At 41.9% G+C, this 19,620-nt stretch overlaps 1 protein-coding gene across 3 annotated transcripts in view; it reads right to left on the bottom strand.

Annotated features, from left to right (window-relative positions):
• Positions 1-3,436: 3,436 nt before the first annotated feature.
• Positions 3,437-19,620, bottom strand: part of LOC102688494 (phosphatidylethanolamine-binding protein 4) — a 121,862-nt gene continuing 105,678 nt past the window's right edge. The window contains exon 7 of one of the 3 annotated variants that reach the window (XM_015348521.2): positions 3,437-4,358. In XM_015348521.2, coding sequence (XP_015204007.1) covers positions 4,267-4,358 — 92 coding nt within the window. In that variant the 3' untranslated portion in view covers positions 3,437-4,266. Of the gene's footprint in view, positions 4,359-7,764; positions 8,031-19,620 lie in introns of those variants that run through there. The other 2 variants (XM_069183183.1, XM_015348463.2) reach the window with 2 other exon arrangements.

The raw sequence follows: 19,620 nt of genomic DNA, 5'->3' as shown, positions 1-19,620 counted from the left end.
TATTATACATCCTACAAGAACCTTTGCTCTTCGGTACATATCTGTCTAGATGACTACTGGGGCCAAAGAAGTGGAGTCCATAAAGCTATGGTTTAAGACCTGGGATAAACGCTAAATAGGATCAGTTCAGAGAAAAAGTAGTTCAGTTAAATTAAGTTAGAATACAATGTTCTGATATTTTATGTCCAGTGATAGGCACCTTCTGTAGAAAGACAATTCATATAGAGTAAACTGGGCTTTAATGTAAATATAAAGTTAATATAAATGCAATTGGTTCCAATACTCATTTTTTGCATTTCTAATGCCTCCCATTATGCATTTACACACAGTAAACCTACATTTCGGAGCAGGTGCAGGTCACTTCCATGAGAAAGAGTCCATTTTCTTTCTACAGTCCGTGTCTGCAGTGAATAAACCACTACTTGTTCCTTTGTTTATGTATACAAATAAATCCCACAACATCCAGGAGCAGCAGACAAGTCGTTCCGTCTCCAACAGTAAACTCCAACACTTCACCGCAGTAGTTCCACTAGATGTTCATAGATGCTTGTCAAGATGAAAGATCTCTCAGTAATCATCTGCTTAGTTTCTGTGTTCCAGTAGCTCCGTGTTAAGTGAATTTGTCAATCGCTGCCACCCTAGAGGCTGTCTGGACTGACCCATTAGCCAGGTTTGTTTTTGCCTTCAGCAGAACACCACAATCACATGACATGCACCAGAAAATGTGCCTTTTTTCCCATAGCAGAGAAGACTGAAGAAAGGGTCTGGTACTAATTTACAATAATCGCAATGAGACATAGCACAGTATGTACTGGGCCATGCCAAATACCAAGAATAGGATGGGTCACTTCTTTTGAATGTGGCATTTTGTAATATTTTACTCAGTTGCTGCACATATATGCACACACATTATTGTTCCTGTGTATTAAGGATTGATATTAGAGAAAATGCTGCCTTTATGGTTTTGTGAGTCTCCATTAGTTCCTAGGAGAGTGAGAAAGAAACCTTCTCTAGGTTTTTATCACAATGACTCAGCCAGTCAGGGAAATCCAATTCCACCAATAAACCCTTCTCTCCATGGGGGACCTATTAACCCTGTTTCTCTATTAGCACAAAATCTTTCACTCACTCCTTTAAGGTATATTTCTTTACTACCAGCTCAAAAGGCTATACCAAAGTTGAAAGAAATCATCACGGAACAAAATCTTCAATTACATCTATCTTTTTTTGAGGATCCACTAGTCTCGTGTATTTGAGTTCTGCGTTTAACTAAACAAATCATTTTAAAAATGCAGCATCTTGTTTAATATTCTGACCTCATATACCATGTACCTATCAATGGAAATACAACAAGAAATATGCACAAATAGAACTAAAACTTTCCCTTCTCAGATAACAAAAATAATCACCCCCCCCCCCTTCCCCTCAAGCACTGCCCAAGTGTCAGGCTCAGAGATAGTGCTGAGGAGTATTTTGGTTCCAGCAAGTTCCATTGCAGTAGAGCTTGTGGTTTCCGCCTGTATTGTGGTCTCGGTCAGAGCCGCCCACTTCCTCTCCAGGGCCTGACGTACTTCCTGTGCCGAGGAGCAAAATTAGTAGCAACTCTTTCCACATTAAGACCCGTGATACCGGGTCTTCTTCCCTTCTCATATAATTAGTAACTGGAAATAAACGTAAAAACCCCAAATAGAGAGTTAAACAGGTCAGATTCACCTGAAACCACCGAAGCAAAAGTTAGATATTCTTCCTCGGGGAACTTGTTTGTGAAAACAAAAAACACTTAGAAAGCCATTTCACATTTCACTTTTTCTGAAAAAACAAATGGTCTTAGAAATGTTATTTTCACATAAAAGGAAACATAAAATCTGTCTATAAAGAATACCAGAAAATACATGAGAGCAGAGTATATAGTAGTTCATTTCAATATTAATGCCACTGTGGGAGTCATTACCAGTATAGGAGTCTAAAGAAATATTACTGCTGAGGGTTGAACGTGCTTATCATTGACTTTTATGTTGAATTTCAACCTATTAGTTTGTGTCTTTCACTTGGATTGAAACAGATACAGTATACATTGACAGCAGTGAGTGCTGTCAGCGCAGGAGTGCAGAGGTTTCAGAAATCGAATAAAAGTCTCCTGAATTAAATGAGAAAGCTGGGGAGAAAATCAGGCCTTTTTTATACTCTTCCCCTAAGATATTGTAAATGCATAATGTCACATAATGTTTGTTTAATTTAGTTGATTTCCTTTTCCTAAAGTGAAACCATCACCCAAGTCACAATATTTTAGTTTCTAATTAATGCTGGGGTGTTTTACAGGTAGACAACAAAGGATCTGGAAAATCAAAGCAACGTTTAAGGTGAAAAATATAAATATACAGTACACTGTATATACTACAATGTATGTCCTTTTCAGAGTGGAATTAAGGCCTGCTAGTTCCAATGAGTATGTACAGTATACATCCTGTATACTGTATATGTACAAATATGGAGAAAAAAGTCAAAGGAAAGCTGACCTCACTTCACAAAACCAGACATGATCAAAAGCAAAAGAAAAGAAGATATTCTGTGAACCAGCAGTGAGTGTTATACCCACAATTACACAGAAAGAAAAATCCACTACATGTTAATAGAATCATGGTAGCGGAAACCAGAAACCATAACCTTTTTTCTGTGAGTGAGGAGGGCTGGGAGGATTAAATCTAAAAAGAGGAAGACGTGAAGGGAAGACTGGTCTTCTGGTGCTGCTTCCTCCCCGACAGGTCTGACGTCAGGAGTGTTGTCCCAGGTGCTGACAGAATCAGAGCTCTTCTCACTCTGAGCCTCCTTTTTTAGCACAGGTTTGTGAGGGCTTTCACTGAAACTCCATACACTGGCTTGTCCTGTACAGTGTGGGGTGTCATAGGTGTTGCTACTATGATGTAATACACTGTGTAGTCAGGAAAAGAGACTGTTTGATCTGCCTGAGTAACTTTCTAAGTGTGTGTTTGCCAGGAATGAGACTGGACAAGCAGTAATAAAACTGGCCACATTCTTAAAGACGTGCTCTGAGCCACAGTAACCCCTAGTGAACAGATACCAGATGAGGCCCCAATTGAGCTCCATTCATCTCAAAATTATTATCAAAAAATGATAATCCAACTCAGCTGTTGCTTCTATTAATTCAGCTCACAATGACATGGGGAAGGTTAGAAATACATGCCTAATCAGTTTTGATTTAACATGAACAGGAGTCTTGCATGACCCCCAGAGCCAATACTGTGACAAGCCATAGTGGTTTGTCATGTGGCCTGCAAGAAAGTAGTGCATGTCCTTAGTTACACAAAAACAGTCTCATGGAATCAAACTGTGAAAAATTGCTATTTTGCACAAATTCCAATTTTACTGGAAAAATAGGCTTAACCATGAATAAAAAAAAAATCAGAATCAGTCTTCATGAATCAGAAACCCAAATCACAGCAGACATTTATTCTCAGACTTTCACATTACACAGCGATGACCCAAGCTCTGATTCCAGTTCACAATTTGATACAGTTTCATTTAAGTCAAAAGCACTAAACCTATAAATTGCAAAACAATTAGAGTGACTGCACCATTTGACAAGTTGAGCACACAATAAACATAGAGGAAAATGATTGAACCCAGCGGCATAAGCTTAAAGACCAGCTCAAAACTTCCTTCCTTTCCTATTATTTCATTTCTTACTTGCATATCTTAAATGATTTTGTATTTCTACTTGCTCTGCTTACAGTAATTACCTTCAAAGATAAGACTAAAAGCTAACCACTTCACAAAGTGAGGAAGCAGGTGAGAAAAGCATGTTAGCATCCCCTAAAGCTGTGATTGAAGTCTGTCATAGTGATCTATACAGCTGGTGCCATGCCTCTCTGTGTATCATCTAAGTTGTTGTGCGACTATGGTTTGATGGATGACAAACAAAACACAAGATCTTCCTCAATTGGAAACTCAGATTAAAATTCCAACAAGTCCAGGAGACCCTATGGTCCTTAAAGCTGTGGATTTCCTCTCCAACTAGAAGTGATAGATCCAACAGAAAATGTGCTCTGGAGTTGTTTTTAAAGAGATGTAATGTTTCAGTAAGGAATCAATACACAACAGTGACTTAAGACAGGAGTACATCTTTCAGCAGGGAAAAATGCTTCTCTTTTGGCATGTTTTACAAGGCAGTTGGGTATGTTTTAACTAGTTGTCAGAGAGCCATGGCAATGCCAGGGTACACAATAAGATGGGCCTAAGCTTTCCAAATTAGTCGTTGGCGTTCTGAGTGAGAAACTGCACAGTGGCCACAGGACTTCCCAGATTGAACTTCTGGATGAAAGCCTGCAAATCCCAGTTACCTGAAAAAAAAGTCACAAATCTGTAAGTAGCTTTAGGCATAACAGGCAAAAGAAACAAAAATAAAGAAGGCAAACACCACGAGCAAGCTAGAGTACAGTGATAATAACATGCCATGCAACGCTTAAAAGCAGGCAGGATGTAAAGTGGCAAATTAAATTAGCGTAGCTAGCAGAGAACATTAGAAAGGTCAAAAGTAACATTAGGCTGTTTGGCTCCTTATGCCTGAATGAGAGTTGACTATGGTACTCAAAACTGTGTGGAGAACTGATAAAAAAATACAACGTAAACATTCATGGAGAAGAAAAAGCATTCAGATGAATTACAAGGAGATTCGGGAGGCAGTGTATTTTTACAAAGGCATTCATGGGAGTGTGAACGTGAAATGACTGGCTCATAAATGAATGCTAGTCCTCCTTCAGGAGATATCTTCATGAGCACCCTGCCCTTGAACTACCTATCTGCTACGGCAAAGAGTTTCATTCCTGCTGATTTGCAAATGGATCCGCTGGTTCGAATATTTATTTAGTTAATGCAACATGATGTGCTTTTTTTCCCCCAGCTCTCCACTCACGGCTCATTTCAAGCAAGTGATATAAATGGCAGAACTGTGGCTGCTCTCCAGGAGCAGGGACACAGGCCCCTTGGGCTAAAAATGTGTCAAACGGGATCATTTGAATCGTCTCCCCTTGTCTCTAAACCTTCCCCGACTTTTCTGAATCGTGTGACCAGATCACAGGTTTCATCAGTAGTTATTTGCTCAGAAGCCACCTTCATCCAGGATGACGTAAAATACATCTGAAATTTCCATTAGGTACGATCCGTGAGAGAGCAGCATGACCTGTACACCCCTGCCCCTCGCACCCGACAGCCATCTTTCTTCACAGCTCAATTCAACGGGAGAAATTGAAAACAAGGGACAAGAAAAAAAAATGGCCGCCTGGTCTTTTGCAGGCAGCCATATCCTAAGAAACCGAGCTGGCCACTTTCGCTGGTTATTTAAAACGAAACCCTGCCGTGAAGCACGTGGCTTCGAGATCTGAGTCACTGAGAACAGCGCTGCTGAAAATAAAACGTGTTGCCGTAGCATCGGAGGAGGGATGCGCGAGCAGTTGGCACCCAGAGCAGGTTCTAGCGCCTGGACTGCGTTTTTTCTTCCCTTTTTAAAACAAACACCAGAAGGCAGTCCGGCTGGTATGACAATATCACTTCATGGATTTTGACACCCTCTCCCCCCACCACCCCACCCCCCTTCAAACAAAATTTGAATTAGAATTCCAACTTGACAAACAAAATGCTTTTATTTGCTCCTTGCAGCTGAAGCAGAACTTTTTTTTTCCCTTGTAAACAAAGCACGGGGGGCTGTAAGCGAGGATAATTTTGGCTGGGTACCCGATGGTAATGAATGCTATTTTAAGTATTAGGCATAAAATACACTGCCACTGCTTTTCAATAGCCTTTGGAGAGCCACAATGTGCTACAAACTAAGTTTTTTTATATTTCTTTTTTTTTTCATTGCAAAGTTGTTAATCCGCAAATAAAATCACACGAAACTCATGCATTTGCAGGGTGAGAAGAAACAAAACCACAGATTTCAATTTCGATGGACTTTTCTTGTTACTGTTACTGTCTTACCCAGCTTTGAAATGGCTAAATGTGATCTGTTCACAAGGAAAGTCCATGTCACTCGCTGCTTCATCTCAGCTTTGCAGTCCCACGGCAGGGGCTCATACTGTAGCTCTTAGTAAATGTGGGGACCCTATTCTTAATGGCACTTATTAGGATTTTTATTACTTATGAGTATGTTGTTAATACTAATTTATTTGGCTAATGCTTTTATCCCAAGCACCTTGCATTTGTGTCCTCTGACTGAAGTGCCTTGCTCAAGGTGCCCCACCCACTTGGGATTTGAACCCGTGACCTTTCATCTCCAAGCCCATTAAAAAAAGTAAGACATACAATAGAATTGCACGCGTCCTTCATTTTTTTCAGTGTAGTAATGTACACACTATATATATTACATATACTATATATACACTTAGGTATGTATGATATTCTCCATTGTGCTATAAGGGAAAACCCTTTCAGCCTGTGCAGCAGGCAGTGCAATGTGTGTGCAATTGCAGTGCTCACCACATCCTGGGGAAAGAGAGCCTGTGAGTGGCGTTGCCGGGGCGGAGTGTGACAGTCATAGTGTTGAGGGGAACAGTGTTGTTCTAATGGGAACTAACTTGTTTATTCCCCAAGATCCATAATTTCACATCACAGGTGAGAGGAACACTATCCGTTTGCTTCACCAGGGGTAAGCAATCTTGTGTCTGCCATCCATTGCACGCTCTTCTATTGTAACTCCAGAAACGTCCTTTGTTAAATCAGGTAATCTGGTGCAGGAGGGTCAATTTGAGAATAATTTAAAGTATCAGCCCTGTAGTGGGATGGACTTCCTGGGGTCAGGATTGCCTAGTTTGTGGCACTGGTTTGTCTTGAATGGCAATGACTGTAAGGGATCAGTCCCACAGACCACACATTCTGGAGTTCACTGGATATTTGCTGGAATTCTGGGCCTTGCTGTAGTCTAAGACCTTTCCTGTGCCCACTTTGCAATTCCTACACATTTAGAAAGAGCGGAAAGAAAATGATCATATTTTTCTTCAAGCTTCAAGATCTAGCTACTTGAAAATGTCAGCTGACTGGTTTATAAAAAGAATATCTGACCAGACAGTCAGAAAAAAAAGGCTGTAGATCTTCTCTCCAGCTCAGGTACAACAAAATGATTAAAGAATATTTTTTTTTCCCGAACTCTTCCCAGAACTGCAATTTCCTTTTTGTAATGTATAAAACACAACCAAAAAGAATATAAAAATATGTATTAAATTAATTAATTAAAAGATGTGGTAAAAATCATAAATATCAATGGAAATCTTGCCCATTTCCACAAAGGTATATTGTTAACTCAGGTCTTCTGCAAAACCCTTTCAAAAAGACCTTGGATTGCTTTCACTTCTGCTCTGGTGGTTTCTCTATCAACAAACAAGATGTCATTGTCTAATTTGTTCACACATAGCAAATATATCTCCACGTGATACCCTTCATCATCACACTCATCCTCATTGGTGCAATAACAGCTCTTGTGAGGGCGAGGTAATGAAGACTGCACAACCGCAAGGCCCTGTCTGTGCGACCCCAAAAACGGCTCGTTCAATGGCTTTGTTGAACAGCCCTCCCTTCTTCCTACAGCTGGCGAAGATGAAGAGAACTTTTATACCCACGGGGAGTGAGGAGTGACTGTCCAAACGCAAGAACGATACCCAATGAGAGGAAGACATTTAGTCCATCTCTCTCATCTGGCAGCTAGAAGCTGAAAATCACAGGGGTAAAGATGAGACTGGGAGAATTGGGACAAATTTATTCTGAATTGTCTCTCACTCATACAGTATGCCATGCAACCACCACCACTCATTTCTCGTTTTCTTTAATTCTCTGTCCGCTGAAATCGTAAAGCAATTTGTCAGAAAGCACTCTCCTGGGGAACCTGCACAGTTCTGAAGTTGCAGTGTGGCCTAATCAGTAAATCCATGTTCATTTCAAGGTTGTCCTAGCGCTCCTGGACTGATGAGGACTCCCAGATATCAGTCCAGTCTGCCACCACAGCTCTCCTTTGGAATAGACAAATCCTGGAATACAGGATTGTAAGACAATAGGCAAACAGATTGAGAATGGTCTTCTGGCAGAAAGATTACTTCAGCTGAGCATCTCTTCAAGCCTATTTCTAAATGCTAGAAGTATTACAGAAAAGCTGGGACAGGAACAATAGACATAAAAAGGTTAAGTAGGCTGTATTTCTAACCATTGATATCCATAGGAAATTAAATTTAAGTTAATGAACATGATTGCTTAATATTAACCAGAGATAAGATCAATGTAAATCATAAATGTGAAACAGATGGTATGGAGATAGAAGACGTACCCTAGGAGAAGGACCTAATCATTTGTTCTAATTCACCAATGTCTGCATTTAGACAGTGTGGAGGGAGCAATAAAAAACAGGCCAACTGAATATGGGTTTCATTCAAGAAATGTGTTGATGAGAATCTTGGAATAACTGCTACCTAGAATGTGTATTTGCAGGAAAGACTCAATGGCCCTTTTCAATCTGGCCTTATGTTCAAATATTAATTTTGTAGCAGGGCCTCTTCTATCATATTCATTATTCTGCCCAAAGAATGCAACAAAGATATGCATTCCTGATCTTTTCATTTTTCATTTCATGGCGGCTATTAACAGCTTAACAAAACTGATGAATGACTTGAACTGATCCAAACTACTCCTCTCTTGAGCTCTTTACCGTCAGGGATCTGGCTGGAGTGAGCATCACAGCTCCAGCACAGCTCTTTTGATTGATGCTGGTCAAACTGGGAATTACAACGTGGGTTAAACAGCATTTACCTGCCTGCCTTTCTTATTCACTGTCCTGGAGAGCAACTTTAATTGAGTGTGGGAAATGGAGTGGGTGACCTGTGCTTATGAGGTGACAGGGTGCTGGCAGCCCAGTGCTCAGGGGCACCAGGGGGGTTAATGTGCCGCCTCCGCATTTCTAGGGCACAAGGGCCAAGTTGCCCAGAATCTGGGTTATTAGGAGCTCGCTGCTTCCCTGTACTCTGGCCCAGGGAGAGAAGGTGGACAGGGACTACTGGGATTCCTGGGCCATCGTTGATTTACACATTCGAAAACAAAAGGGTCCATGCTTTTAGAACAGCCCATTGTCGTATAGTACTATAATGTGGAGATCAAATCAGACTGTATTCATTTTATTTACCTTTAACACAAAACACTGTGTGGCACAGTACTGTAATTCATACTCTATTTCCGAAACTTGAAATTTTTGATGTTCTTATTTTTTTCTTGATAGTTTCCATGGGCTGGAAGATAACATGAAAATTATCAGCACGCTTGATACTTTGCACACAAATCTGTCCTTGGAAATTATTTTATCTCCTTACAGGGAAAATATAAGAGGGGGTATAAGCTTTTGGTCAGGTCTGCAGACAAAACACACTTTGAAATGCGCAAGAGAATGCAGAAACCACGGCTCTCATGCTCTCTCTATACTGCTCATTTCTTCATGACCTACAGCTTTGTTCTGCCGAGAGACAGCGGTAAAATGAGCCCCAGAGTGTGATGAGTGCAGATCTCCCTGTCGCTTGGGGTCTATGAGCACACACAGTGCCTCTGCCCAGACAGAGGATAGCACCACTATTCTGAATGACTGGCTTCTGTGCCTCACCAGAATTGCACTTTGTCTAGATTTCAGAGGGTGTGATGTCATTCCTGTAGCCCGCTCAGTGCACTGAGCCCTGTTACACGAGCATAGTAGAAAGGTAAAAACGTAATCCAGATGCTGAATGAATGTACACCGCAAAAGTCAGAATCACACAGAAAACTGGAACAAATGTTACATAACGCTCAGGGAGGGGAGAATGGGTTGGCGAGTTACTGCGGATGTTTCAGAAATGACATTGCTTTACGTGCTCCTGACAAGACAAAGAGGGCCAAAAACATGACGTTGTTACAAAATAGAATGCAACTGAAAACATCACCTTCAATTCTTCATTGGTAGTTGTGCTTCTGACTTATAAAAACCACACAGGACGAAACCCTGGGATCATGCCAAAAGCTATTAATATTTCCTCCAGGCTCCATTCTTCTTTTTAGAATGAGAACGGTAATTGTTTTCTCGTGCAACCAAACAATATATGATATCACACAAACGCGGCAGGCATACAGTATATAACTTCAATCCACAGGCCCGGTTATAGCAGAGTGACGACTGCCAGATCACTTGACTTGCTTGGATGAGGGGAAATCCCTTTGCAGTTGTACTTTGATAGGGAAATGTCTGGTGTCAGGTGGCATGAGTATCCTGCCTGCGCTCCGCGCTGACAGCAGGCGCACACCGAGGGAGAAAATAATGGCACGTTGTGATCTGGTGGGGAAGTGGCACGCTGCCTCGTAGAGAGGCAGCGAGTCTATAAATAGGCTCTGCGGCCACGGGCTGAATCTCGGCGCGTAGCCACTGCGCTCCGCGGCAGCTCTTTCCAGTTCCCCAATTTGCCTGTTCATGGAAAGCTCAGCGCGGGCCTGTGAGAGTGACAGGGCTTTTGTTTTTTGAGCATGAGGATGGAAAGTGCTGATGCTCTGTTCGCCGTGACTTCGGGAGCAGGGGGGGGGGGGGACAGCTGCCACAAGAAGAGAGGGCACGGCTTTAGGGGGGCATCACTCACGCCACAGGGGTCTTTCGGGGCAACCACGTTAACCCTTCCTGCTCCAGAGGAGATTATCCGTGGGCGTCTGCTGGTGTGCGAGTACGAATGAGCGTTCAACCTCAAATTTACGACTCGCTTTTAGAAGGGTGACCTTTAAGAGAGAGTTAAAGGGGGGTGTTTCGATCTTTTTCGGATTACTCATCACAACACTACCGACCGCATTAGGCTTTGACCTGCCTACTCTGTAAACCGCACTCACACAACCCATCTGCAATATTAGTTGCAAGCTGTACTGTGTCTCCGATATCAGAATATCCTTGAATACCCATGAAAAGAAACAATTCCCATTGAAGGGCATTCCCGCACAATAACATAAAAAAAAAACGCCCCGCAGGTCCTACTTTCGGCACCCTTGTTCAGAGCCCCTGTTTCTCCACGGAGGTGTTTTAGGGGGAACAGCTACACCACTCCACCTCCCCCAGAGGCGACGAGTCTGAGCTCTGGTTTCAAGGGATTATCCCCTACCACAGAGGGTAATTCTGGGGCACATTTTAAAAGTCTGTGACCTGTTGAATGGGGTTTGGCAAGCTGAACAGAGAAATCATCAAAAAAATCATGAATCATGAATCATGACAAGGGAATAGTGAATACCAGCAGAGGACATTCACACACCCTCTCTCCTCCGGACTTTTACTGTGAGACAATGGAAAGTATAAGATGGTTGCTTTCAAATTTCCGAATAAAAATCCTTTGAAACAATGTGTAACTGAGCATTCTATGAAAACTGAGTATTTCTGCGTCAGAAAGTTTTTTAAATGTTTAAATAAAAGGATTAATTCAGCTGAGTGATGTGGATACTAACATACTGTATGTAGAACTGTCCACATGTTTTTGTGGCTTATGACTTGCAAGATTGTGTTGATTGCCGTTCGCTAAATTTTGTGGAGTAGAGAACATGAATGGTTATAAATGAGAGGAGGCTATTTGGTACATCTAGCCTGTTTAGAAGATTATTGATCCAAGCATCTCATCCAACTGTTTCTTGAAGCAAGCCAGGGTATGAGTTTCAACAAAAAGGCTGGGTACGTTATTTCAGGCTCTCTTGATCTTCTGGGTGACAAAGTGCCTCCTGCTCTCGGTTTGAAATGCACTTCCATGCAGTTTCCACTTGTGTCCCCTGGTTTGCTTGTCACTGGGAGCTCTGGGTTGACTTTGTCACTGCCCTTGATGATTCTAAATACTTAGACCAGGTCCGCTTGTGGTCTTCCCTATTCAAGACTAAAAAGGCTAATTTTCCTTCAGTAGGACATTCCATTAAGCTGCAGAATGTATCTGGTTGCTGTTCTTTAGATGGATTCCAGAGCAGCATCTTTTCTCTAATATAATGATCATAATTATTCACCATATACTACATGAAGCCTTAACATTAAATCCCTTGATTTGAATTCTACACTTTTGACAACATATCCTAACATTTTGACTTTTTAATTACTTCCTGACACTTTCCAGAATATTTAAAAGGTATGAAACATAAAGACCTTTTGTTGACACAGTTTCATGATTAGCCTCTTCTAGGACAGTTTATTCCATGTTCATTTATTGCTTAGGCTTTTCCTGCCTGCATACAACATCCAACATGTGTTCACTTGAAATCATCTGTCAGGTGTTTGACCTTAAATTTGATCTCAATCTTTTAAGAGTTGTATCTGCTGCTTCTAGAGTGCTTAGGATCAAATGTGAACTTGATGAGTTTACTATTTATACCACAATCTAGATCACTGATATAACTTGAGTCTGTGCTCAAGGGTCTGGGGGAAGTGCAATGTGAGACTAGCACGTTGTCCGATCTGTCAGAGTGCAGTGCTTCCAAGACCTTCTTTCAGAGGGGTGGGTTTCCTCTTATTTTCTATCAGAGGCACAAACAAAAACTCAGTAATTTAAAATCACGAGTTATATTTCTCCTATACCCCAACTCAATCTGGACAGGCCAATGGTTTAAGACTTGGCTTATGGCTACAACTCCAATACTGTACGGGGGGAATGAGGGCCTGTAAGATATGCTCCTCTGACACGCCCGCTACACCTTCCAGAAGCACATGGAGGAGAGGTAGCGCATCATTCACTGAGGCCACTGCTAACCAGTAGGAGACCAAGGAGTCACAGGATTCACTGTTTAGGCAAAAGCTTCACTGGAGGAAGTCTGGTCACAATCAGGTAATGATGTGACTTAGGCTTGAACTTTCAATGTCTCTCCCATAGGACTAGTTCAATTTTAACCTCTCATTAGTACATGAGAGAGGTTACAAAAAAGAGGAGGCCTGTGGTCCACATAGCCTTGTGGTTTCTGACTGATCTTCTCATCCAGCTCTTTCTTGAAAGAAACCAGCTTCGGCAACATGGCTGGGTAGTTTATTCCAGACTCCTGCCACTCTTTGTGTAACAGAGCCTTCTGTTCTCAGTTTCAAATGCACTTCTGTGTAATTACAACTCTCAAAACCAGGGTCTCTGAAGCTAGCTTTCAGTGCTGATATTTCACAATCTTTTATGATTTCATAGTCACATAGTGATATGCTCTAAAAGAGACCCTACTAGCTTTGTTAATTTTATAGGTAAAGTATGATAAAGTCCAGATATAAAGAAAATGTGGGGTCTTAAATCAACAACTATTTCACAGATGATTAATGTTTTATGCTTCACTTAAAATATGTTAAAGGTGACAATTTGGATGGCAGAAATCACACATGGGCACTATTCTTTTTGCTGAAGATACACATTCATAGATTTACAGCTTTTTATCACTTGATCTTCTGTGGCAAACAAAACTAAGAAAGGTCTGTGAGAACTGAGAAAAACATTCCTGACAGCAGTCTACAGTGGACAGTCTTCTGTGCCAATCCACTGTGCTGCCTAGTCTGCTGCTGTAATTTCATTGATAAAATCTTGTTGGTATTTTGTTACTTCATGGTTTTGGAGTTGGGTCTATGCCTTGGACTGCTCCATGGCAGTGCAGTTCAGCAGTACTTGTCTGCCAGCTGGCTTTCACATGACACCAGGCTCTCTGTCTCTGCCCACGCCTGCCCTCGCCCCCAGCCTGTGAAACCCCTGGCGCTTCGCTGACATGCCGCCTGCATGCAGCAAAACAGGAACACAAGCACATTTTCCCTTCCAGTCGACGAGGGGTTTCCCCATAATCTGAGCTACATCTCGAGAGAGCCAAGATCAAAGCCTTCCGCACACTGACAGCACAGATCAGCTGTTTCAGGCGGTCTAAATACGACAGAAAAAAACCTGCCCCATATTTCTGATTGTTGAGCAAGCACACTGCCTTTTGGCATCGCATGGGCTAGATCAAGGACTAAGTTACCATTTGCCTAAATTCAGTTACTCTGCATCTCCTCTGCTCGTGCCTGATTGCTGTCAGGATTTCATTAGACAATGAAAAATTTGTTTGTGTCAAAAGGCATAATTTAATTGCTGGAGGTATCACATGCTGGCAGTCAAATATGATTATGAGAAAGAGCATTTCCAATGTCCTTTTCCCCTGTACAATGAGCATGGCCCCGATAAGCCTTTACACAAATAAATCCCCTTTTATCATGCTGAATGGGGGGTTAACCAGGCTAACGTGATGTTTACATTTTTAGTAGCCCGATAACCTAATATTTGCCAACGTCTATCAAATAGTGGTGACTGTCAATACGCTCTGTAGAACCAATGCTGAGAAAGCCTTTTGTGTCATTATAAATCAAATATAATATATTTATATATATATATGATATAATATATTAAGATAAGAAAAGGCCTGTTTTAACAAGGTGCACTATTGCTTTTGAAGAGTTAGTTCCCATCAAAAACTATAGTCACCTTATGTGAAAGCTGCAAAAATAAAACCTTTTCCATTTATTAGCTGTGATTGAACATACAGTACCACTTCTCTGTTTTCAGCAGGTCAGCTGACAATTTGTCTGTTGTGCTCAGCCAATCAGACTGGATTACGTAATCACATGATTTTACTTTCACGTTTACTAAAGAGGAAGGATGTCAAGAGAGGTGAAAGCATGAGGATACCAAGCCATCGATTAAGGTTTGCCATGATATGATGTGTTAGATGTGAGGGAACACAAAAAACACCATAAAAAGAATACAAAAAAAAAAGATCTTAACTGAGATGAAAGAATAAATCAAACATGTTTTCTACCGATATATTCTGTGATATGCTCCTTGGCTCTTTCTGTGCTCACTGTGTGGTCCACAACCGAGAGAAAGTTTTTCTTTTCCAGTTTGTTCCACTTACTACAGTAGCTGCTATAACACGTTTCCCTCAGAAACAGGCCATGTTCAAATAGCTTAAAATAGCTGTCAGTTGTTCAGTGTGTGTTGCAGTTTACCAGATGCCATTTTGCTGTCAGGTTTTTGTTGTCAACTAGAGCTGAAAAAAAACTTAAGCTTTATATATATTTGTTTTTGATTAAGTTAAATTTTGTTTCAAAGAAAACAAGGATAACTAACAGTGGCCTCTATTCTGACTTAGTTTCCCTTTCTTGGGATTTTATTTACATTGTCTTTTGTCACATTCCCATTAAGGCTACATCTAGGGGAAGGTGGGGAGCAACATACTGACAGGATTTAACAACATTACACCTCTAAACACCTCAAAGCCACCCGTCAAACAACAAGGTCCTAAAATTCGCAGCTGAGAGTCCACGGCTCCAATGAGGGTTGACTTCTGTTCTTCTCTCAGGGAGTCTAGCAGCATCGCCTTTAAACTCACAGAACTCCCTTATTGTCAAATCGCTAACAGGTTACGAGGTGATGACGCAGGATAATTCGGTGTGCCGGACCCTGGACAGTCCTGCTGACAGAAAACACCCGCACCCCAGAAAACACTGCCTGCTCCAATTAAAAACACAGTGGGACGTAACACTTTGTATCTTTGTTCAGAACAATCCCAGATCATAAAAGGCAAGCTTCAGACAAACAACGGGGCTGTGTTCCTAAGGGTTGTTCACCTCTGTGACTCACAGGTGCAACGTGGTTTACACAAGGCACAATTCAGAAAAACGGGCTCTCGTCCAGCGCCCCATTTTTAATGAGTTTCAGCTGCCAAGATAGCCTAAATGAAGGTTCTCAAGTCCAGTTAGAAAAGGATGATAACCCAGGCTCTCGCCCAGCTCTTCTAGATCCTAATGAAGTAATTTCTCGAAACTGTATAAAGAGGAAATGTCGTTTCGCGATTGCCTCATGCGTCTCTCTTCCTGACCCTCAGCCAAGCAGATTTAGCCAAAACATAACAATAATTCCTTACACTTGGCGCTTTTCTGGATATTCCACTCTAAGTGCTTTACAGGTAATGGGGACATACCTCCACCACCACTAGTGTGCAGCCCCACCTGGATGATGCGACGGCAGCCATAGTGTGCCTGTACACTCCCCCCACACCAGCTCTCAGAGTGATGACACCAGTTCAGAGATGGTGATTATTAGCAGGCCATGATTGGTAAAGGCCAGGGGGAAATTTGGCCAGAACACTGGGGTAACACTCCTACTGTTCTCGAGAAAAGGCCCTGGGATTTTAAATGACCACGGAGAGTCAGGACCTCCATTTTACATCTCATCTAAAGGATGGCGCCATTTTACAGTATAGTGTCCCCGTCACTATACTGGTGTATTGGGACCCACGCAGACCGCAGGGTGAGCGCTTCCTACTGGCCCCACTAACACCACTTCCAGTAGCAGCCTTAGTTTTCCCAGGAGGTCTCCAGACCAGGTACGAGCCAGACTCACACCTGCTGAGCTTCAGTGGGCTGCCTGTTATGAGTTGCAGAGTGATATAACTGCAGGCTAAACATCACTGTACCAAAATACTGAATAATTGTCCTCAAAAGCTTCTAATTCTTGGATGTCATTATTCTTTGTCAAATTGTATTGTCTTTATTGAAGCCATGCTACTCTACGTCAGCGCTGGTGGTTTTCCGGATTTATTTAGCTGCATTTAGGTAATTGGGCTTTGTGCATCTAACGAGAGAGAGGAGTGTCATCCGCCCGCAGGGTAGCTGTGGCGGTGAAATCCCTGGGCAGAGGCCCTTGTGCACATCATGAGCAGAAAAGCAAAATCACATGGCCCACCTGACCTGGGGCTGCCCCAGTCTCTCACACATGAGACACAGTGCCGGACCAGGAATAACTTGTCCCGTGGGCTTGGGTATTTGTTTCCCTTTTCAAACCTGCCAAGATTGCAATCAGTTTCGAGCAGATGTAATTTTTTCATTGAAATACAGGGTGGGTGTCATTACAAATCGGAGTCAAGCGCAATCATTTTCTCTCCGAAGCTGGGATGTTTTAACAAGGCAATTTCTAGAAAGGTTTTCCTAGTTTTTGTGCTTTTCTGTTAACAGAACGTGCTGCAAATTCTAGATTCTTCAACTCTCTATGAATGTGTAATAAACAGGTAGTGTATAAAAACAAAACAGATCTTCTTAAAGTCTGGTGGCAAAACCACTGCTCTGTTAACACGGTGCAGCTAGTACCTTTACTGGTTATTTACATTTAATTAAAAGCAGTAGGGCAGTGGCAAATAAACTGAAGACAAAGCATTATATAACCACTTTCACCTCAGAACCTATGTAAACATAGTACTTGCAGCACACTCTTCTGGAACAGAACAGACCATAGGGAATATTATGATATGATTCAAGATAAAAATTAAACACTGAGGCTTGTAAATTGATGAGTGTGGAAGATGAGATTTATATTATGCTAGCTGACCCAAAATTGTATTTATGAATGACAAAACCTACCAAGAGGTAATAACTACTGTGTGTCTACATACAGTTGTAATGCAGTTTGTATTGCAGCATGGTTGCAATCTTTTTTAGAGAAACTATAGCATGAAAGCAATACTTAAAGCATGCATTAGCCTAAGGAAATTAAAATGTAATATAATTTACAGCACTTGTGTATCGCATGGGTGCTGTGCATCAGGAAATTACAATACAGCTGTAATGCATATGTAGACATACATGTTCTCCTGTTTGTCTCTCCTGTTATGCCCATTTGGAATGTCGTATTTTATCTTTCTCTTATGAGCAGCAATCCACCCATTACAGATAACAGTAACATTTTGCCTAAACAGGACCTCTTCCTTAATAGTGTACCTCATCAGCATATGGTGCCAAAGTAATGACCCAGAGAACACAGGGGTTTCTCCAGAAGATCTCTGCTTAGCATCTGTGTATGTGCCCTGTAAGAGTCACTGTGTCAGGCTTGCAGCATATTGACTCCCAATGGTTGTTTCTCTCTAACCCTTTAAAAACACCAATATTGGCCCAGAAGACTGAAACAGCCAGAAGTCAAGCAGCTAGGTCTCTGAGTCATGCATCGAATCAGGCCAGTTTCTTACTGAGCTCTGTATTAAAAGAAGGAGTAGAGAGGAAGTACATTCAGGCACTGCTGCGCACAGATGTTTTCACAGTGGTCTTTTTTGGTTTTTATGAATCACTGAAGAAGTCAACCATGAGCAGTTTGTTATTGTGCTCTTGTTTCTTCCAGCAATACGAAGGGAATGAAGACATTATTTGAAAAAGCAGCTCAGTGACTAGAAAAACAGATTGTAAAAGCAAACTAGTAGACTATTTTGAACACTTCGGAGCAAGCCCCTACCTCTAAGCAAGGCAACCAGAACAACATTTACCAAGTCCAGAGTTAATTGACTAAACAGTTTTGAAAGTAGCTACTGTACTATTACAGACTGCAATTCGCCAAGCATGCAACGACCTGATGTGAACAAGTAAAGTATGGCTTTAATTTGTAAGGTGTGGTTCCGGAGCAGGTCTGGGTATGCCACTTTTCAAGTCAACTGAGGTAGCAGGTGGCTAGGCTACCAGGCAGCCATTTTATCTTAAGCACGAGTTTCACTTCGGTAATTGTAAGTAGAATGATACCCATTAAGACTGGAGATTTTGTTCAGATACAGTTTGCAGTATGGACTGGCTATTGACATGAGAACAAAATGGAACAGGACATCCTAGGTTATGCAGGACCCCTACTTAACCTTACCATAATTGCCTTGCCACTAGAATATTACCAAAATTTGGAAACAATTGGAAAACAGACCACCCAAGCAGGTGAAAACCCATTATGGACATACAAAATGCAGGAGCTCATTAAATCTATCACAATTCAAGGCAACCAGTGCATCCGTTTGTATTTTGAGTATAAAATGGAGGCCAAACAGGCATTGTGGTTTATGGATTCCATTTCACCTTGCATTAATTATATTATCACAAGAATGCTACCTACAGTGTAAGGAGTTAGTTGGTCAAACATGCCGTGCTCAGGAGCAGTTGGTGTAAACTGTCTAGCAAAGCAGTTGATGACCCGCTATGGGCGGGAATATTATCACTGCAACACATGAGTGAAGCCCTGGTTGAAGAACACGGATCAAGGTGTGGCAAAGCCTGGGTGGAGCTAAACATTTAGCCCTGCCCATCGCGGGTTTTCATTGGCAGAGTGACCATCCCCCATTGATGAATACGGAACAGGGCGGGGCTAGATGTGGGTGGAGCTAAACCTTTAGCCCTGCCCATCACGGGTTTTCATTGGCAGAGCAAGCATCCCCGACTGAAGAACACGGAACAGGGCTGGGCTAGACCTTCAGCCTTTCCCATCACAAGCGTTTTCATTGGTCACTCTTGCCCGAATCACTTTATGAGTTCTAATAAGACACAAAGAATACCATGGAGGTAAGGAATGTCGAATGTGACATTGCTCCATGCTATTTTTTTATTCCTACCACAGTAACACTAGTAACACAATACCTAAACCCTAAGCGGTGTGCTCTGGAAATGGGAGATGCCGCTCCCGTTGACGAGTGGGTGGGGACCTGTGTGTGAGGGCGGGTTTGTCCCCACCTGCGGTGTGTCCCGCAGCAGAGATACTTGACTTGTGCAAATCAGAAACAGCTCTGTGCACTCATAAAATAAACCATGTTTTGATTCTTAAG

This window comes from Lepisosteus oculatus, chromosome 2 (assembly GCF_040954835.1).
Source record: "Lepisosteus oculatus isolate fLepOcu1 chromosome 2, fLepOcu1.hap2, whole genome shotgun sequence".
NCBI lineage: Eukaryota > Metazoa > Chordata > Actinopteri > Semionotiformes > Lepisosteidae > Lepisosteus > Lepisosteus oculatus.
This window is presented reverse-complemented; position numbering and strand designations above follow the sequence as displayed.